General features: G+C 43.8%; 1 protein-coding gene across 2 annotated transcripts; it reads left to right on the top strand.

Moving 5' to 3' along the window:
- The first annotated feature begins 516 nt into the window (after nt 1–516).
- LOC100501719 (Dihydrolipoyl dehydrogenase) lies at nt 517–3,392 on the top strand. Of its 2 annotated transcripts, none has more exons than NM_001365525.1 (2): nt 517–783; nt 1,344–3,392. In NM_001365525.1, exon 2 carries the CDS (start codon nt 1,838–1,840, stop codon nt 3,095–3,097), a length of 1,260 nt encoding a protein of 419 aa, NP_001352454.1. In that variant the 5' UTR covers nt 517–783; nt 1,344–1,837; the 3' UTR covers nt 3,098–3,392. The 2 variants fall into 2 exon arrangements, with proteins under 2 accessions (NP_001352454.1, NP_001183318.2); NM_001196389.2 differs by having other exon boundaries at nt 1,847–3,367.
- Nucleotides 3,393–3,992: the final 600 nt, after the last annotated feature.

Below are 3,992 nucleotides of genomic sequence, written 5' to 3'. Positions count from 1 at the left end.
AAATCATGTTTGTTTTAGTCCAACCGTAATCAGATACCACGCTATAATTTGATACCAGCTTATTCAAATTTGTTACCGCCAGTAATCGAGCCGAAACCATTACCATTACCATTTGCGTTACATTTTTTGAACCAAACAGCACCTTAGTTTTTAAGAATCCAGTATCTACAGTTTCTAGAAACTAGTTTATGCAAAAAAATTGGTTAATGATATTTGAAACTATCACAGTTTTTATAAATTAGCATTAGCTAGGAGAGGCTAGCTTCCAGATTTTTAAGAATCAGTTTCTATAAACTTTTATAAGGCACAAATATATATTTAGAACTATATCAATTCCATAAACTAGTTTTTTAAAAACAGGTGCTTCCAAGGCCCTTGGTTGCTTTCCTTTTTGCTTTTGCTTCCTCCGTTCCATTTCCCCACGCCCACCCCCTCTTCTTCCCATCTCAACTCTCTCCCTTCCTCCCTCTCTCTCCAGCGCACAAGGATCTTTTCTTCGGGCAGGGACGGCCAAGGAAGCGCCCGCGGAGAGAGATGATGCTGGCGATCCTAGCGAGGCGGCGTGCCGCGGAGGCCGTGCTGCGGCGGCCGCAGGCGGCCTTGTCCGCCTGGAGGGCGTACGCGGCGGCGGGCGAGGAGAGCGATGTGGTGGTGGTGGGTGGCGGGCCCGGAGGGTACGTGGCGGCGATCAAGGCCGCGCAGCTGGGGCTCAAGACCACCTGCATCGAGAAGAGGGGCACCCTCGGCGGGACCTGTCTCAACGTCGGATGCATTCCATCCAAGGTGATGCCCTAGCTCGCCGTCTCCCTCTCCTGCCCCCATTGCTGTACTACACCAATCTCTTTGTTGCTACGTGATGTATGACTTTGGGTGTTAGATCTGTCAGAGTCTGAGAATCGCGGTTGATTTGGGGCTACACTAGGTCATATGGCGGTGAACCTAACCTGTTAGGCCCTTGATGATGCTGTTGTTTGGGCGTGTGCTTTAACCAGCGGATAAAGTTGGTGATCCTGAGAGCTTTTTACACTGCTATTAGGATTTCAGAAGCAGTTTCACAGCATTAGTTGTCAAATACTGTGTCCCTCTGCACGCGTGATTGCACATAAATTTTTGTTCAAAATATATGTGAATTATTGGTATTAATTATGAACCAGTCTCCTGTTATGCTTAAAAGTGTTCAGTTTGTCTCTGCTTCTGTTTCCATCCCGAATCTTGTGCGAGATATTGTATTAAGTGCTTGTTTATGTGTGTTTCTTTGAAATTTGGTTTGTTGGCGTCTCCTTGGTGATATTTTTTAGTACAGCATCATTGAAGTTGCCGGTATTGTTTTGTGTACATCACAGGCATGAACAAATATTTTGGCAACTTGGCTACCTTCATGGAAAAATGACTGGCCGTATTTTGGCAACCTGGCTACCTATGCAGTGCAGCATAAATGGAAGCGCTTTGTCTTCCCCGCTTTTTACTTGCTGTAGAGTATTGTTCATGTCTATGTGTTGAGTATCTTATATTTGTATTGGAGACAAGCTCCTTAAAGACATGTAAGTTGATAGTTTTCATGAGATCATCCAGCGACATTCTTCATTTTTATGGTATAAGTGGATTACATGGGATTTAGATTTCTTGGTTAGAGGCTTCCATTCATTCAATAACTCGAATGTAAGATTTATATTGTAGTATCTCCTGGGATCATCAACCTAGTAATGTTCATTTCATTTTTTTGGGATTTGAGATGAGCATATTTGATATTGGATTTATACACTGTTTACTTCAGCCAAATGACATTATGACCATTTTCGTTTAGGACACTTCCGATTTTATCCATGCTTTACAATACATGTTTCAGGCTCTTCTGCATTCATCACATATGTACCATGAAGCAAAGAGTTCTTTTGCACATCATGGAGTAAAGTTTTCAAATCTGGAAGTGGACCTCCCAGCCATGATGGCTCAGAAAGACAAAGCTGTGGCAGGACTAACAAAAGGAATTGAAGGGCTCTTTAAAAAGAACAAGGTGACTTATGTTAAAGGCTTTGGAAAATTGTCATCCCCCTCAGAAGTGTCAGTTGACTTGATTGATGGTGGTAGCACTGTTGTCAAAGGCAAAAACATAATAATTGCAACTGGGTCTGATGTAAAATCACTTCCAGGAATAACAATTGATGAGAAGAAAGTTGTTTCATCTACTGGTGCACTGTGCTTGTCAGAGATCCCGAAGAAACTGGTGGTAATTGGAGCAGGTTATATTGGCCTTGAGATGGGTTCAGTCTGGAACCGCCTTGGTTCAGAGGTCACTGTTGTTGAATTTGCGCCAGATATAGTACCATCAATGGATGGCGAAGTCAGGAAGCAGTTCCAACGCATGCTAGAAAAACAAAAGTTCAAGTTCATGCTCAAGACAAAGGTTGTTGGGTGTGATACCAGTGGAGATGGCGTAAAGCTGACACTTGAGCCTGCAGCTGGTGGTGAGCAGAACATCCTTGAAGCAGATGTTGTCCTTGTCTCTGCTGGCAGAACCCCATTTACTTCTGGGATTGGGCTTGAAACTCTTGGCGTTGAGACAGATAAAGCTGGCAGGATCCTTGTTGATAAGCGCTTCATGACCAATGTGAAGGGAGTCTATGCAATTGGGGATGCGATCCCTGGTCCCATGCTTGCCCATAAAGCTGAAGAGGATGGTGTCGCTTGCGTAGAGTTCATTGCTGGAAAGGAAGGCCATGTTGACTATGACACAGTTCCTGGTGTGGTTTATACGCATCCAGAAGTTGCATCTGTTGGCAAGACTGAGGAGCAGGTGACGGCTCTAGGAATTCCCTATCGTGTGGGCAAGTTTCCACTTTTGGCTAACAGTCGTGCGAAGGCCATTGATGATGCTGAAGGGGTAGTTAAGGTGATCGCGGAGAAGGAAACCGATAAGATTCTAGGTGTGCACATAATGGCACCCAATGCTGGTGAAATCATCCATGAAGCTGTCATCGCCTTGCAGTATGGAGCATCCAGTGAGGATGTTGCTCGAACATGCCACGCACACCCTACCGTGAGCGAGGCCCTCAAGGAGGCTTGCTTGCAAACCTTCGATAAAGCAATCCACATATAATTTCTCATTTTCTATTTCCTTGCCATCCAAACTTTTGGCTCAACAAGATCCAAAGTTTATGGTAATTTTGGGCCTGTTGGAACAGAAGGCCTCCAGTTGTCCTTTTGTTTTGTTGGCAATAATGTGAATTCTTTGAGTTGCCCACATCTTATAGTCGTTTATGCTTCATTGGCATGGCATATCCATCCAAATTCCAAAATAATGTTCTGATACTATGTTTTACTGTGTATGCCCATGAACCATTGATGGATACATTTCGGACGTTCCAGTATGGCCGTGTTCGTGCCTTGATTTCTTTTTCTACTGTTGCATTTGTTTAACATCCTTTTGCTGATAATATGTGAATTATTTGCATCACTAAAGGTTGAGGAACATGGTACTCATACAGGCACCAAGCAGTGTAATAGTCAGGTACTCGAGAACACGCGCGCGTGCATTTGCACTCGACCACAGCGTCGTTTCTCTCAATTCATATGAATTCATATGAAGAGGGGGGTGTGTCCTGCGTTCTTCTTTGAAGGGGTGTGTTTTGTTGGATGTATATGTAGGGATGGAAATGGTGGTCACAGTTTCAATAGTGTTTAGATGAGAGTCACGTAGAGGTGATGTAAACCTTAGAGTAGTTTTTGGTGGCGGCGTGATTCCAAAAAATCGAGAGGGCAGTGTTGTCCTCGTCTCATCCCACTTTGACCTCAAACCAAACAAATTCTAAGAGGACCGTCAAGTAGCACACGCAATCGGATCTAAGCTGGAGACGCATTCTGGTGAATTTTGTTGAGAGTGAGATTCTTAAAAAGAATATTCAGCATTACAGTGACAACAGAACATTATAATGACATGCAGCAAAAAGCAGACTTCCAACTTTTGATAGATTTGTTCACTCTGGCATTCTCTT

The sequence above is a fragment of the Zea mays genome, chromosome 8 (genome assembly GCF_902167145.1).
Source record: "Zea mays cultivar B73 chromosome 8, Zm-B73-REFERENCE-NAM-5.0, whole genome shotgun sequence".
NCBI classification, from domain to species: Eukaryota; Viridiplantae; Streptophyta; class Magnoliopsida; order Poales; family Poaceae; genus Zea; species Zea mays.
Note: the sequence above shows the minus strand (reverse complement) of the source record. Positions and strands in the feature narration are given on the sequence as shown.

Bases quoted from the DNA above. Each gene is read 5' to 3' on its own strand.
- LOC100501719 (NM_001196389.2), top strand. From the start codon at position 535: ATGATGCTGGCGATCCTAGCGAGGCGGCGTGCCGCGGAGGCCGTGCTG. The intron at 784-1,846 runs GTGATGCCCTAG...TACATGTTTCAG, and splicing joins TCGGATGCATTCCATCCAAG to GCTCTTCTGCATTCATCACA.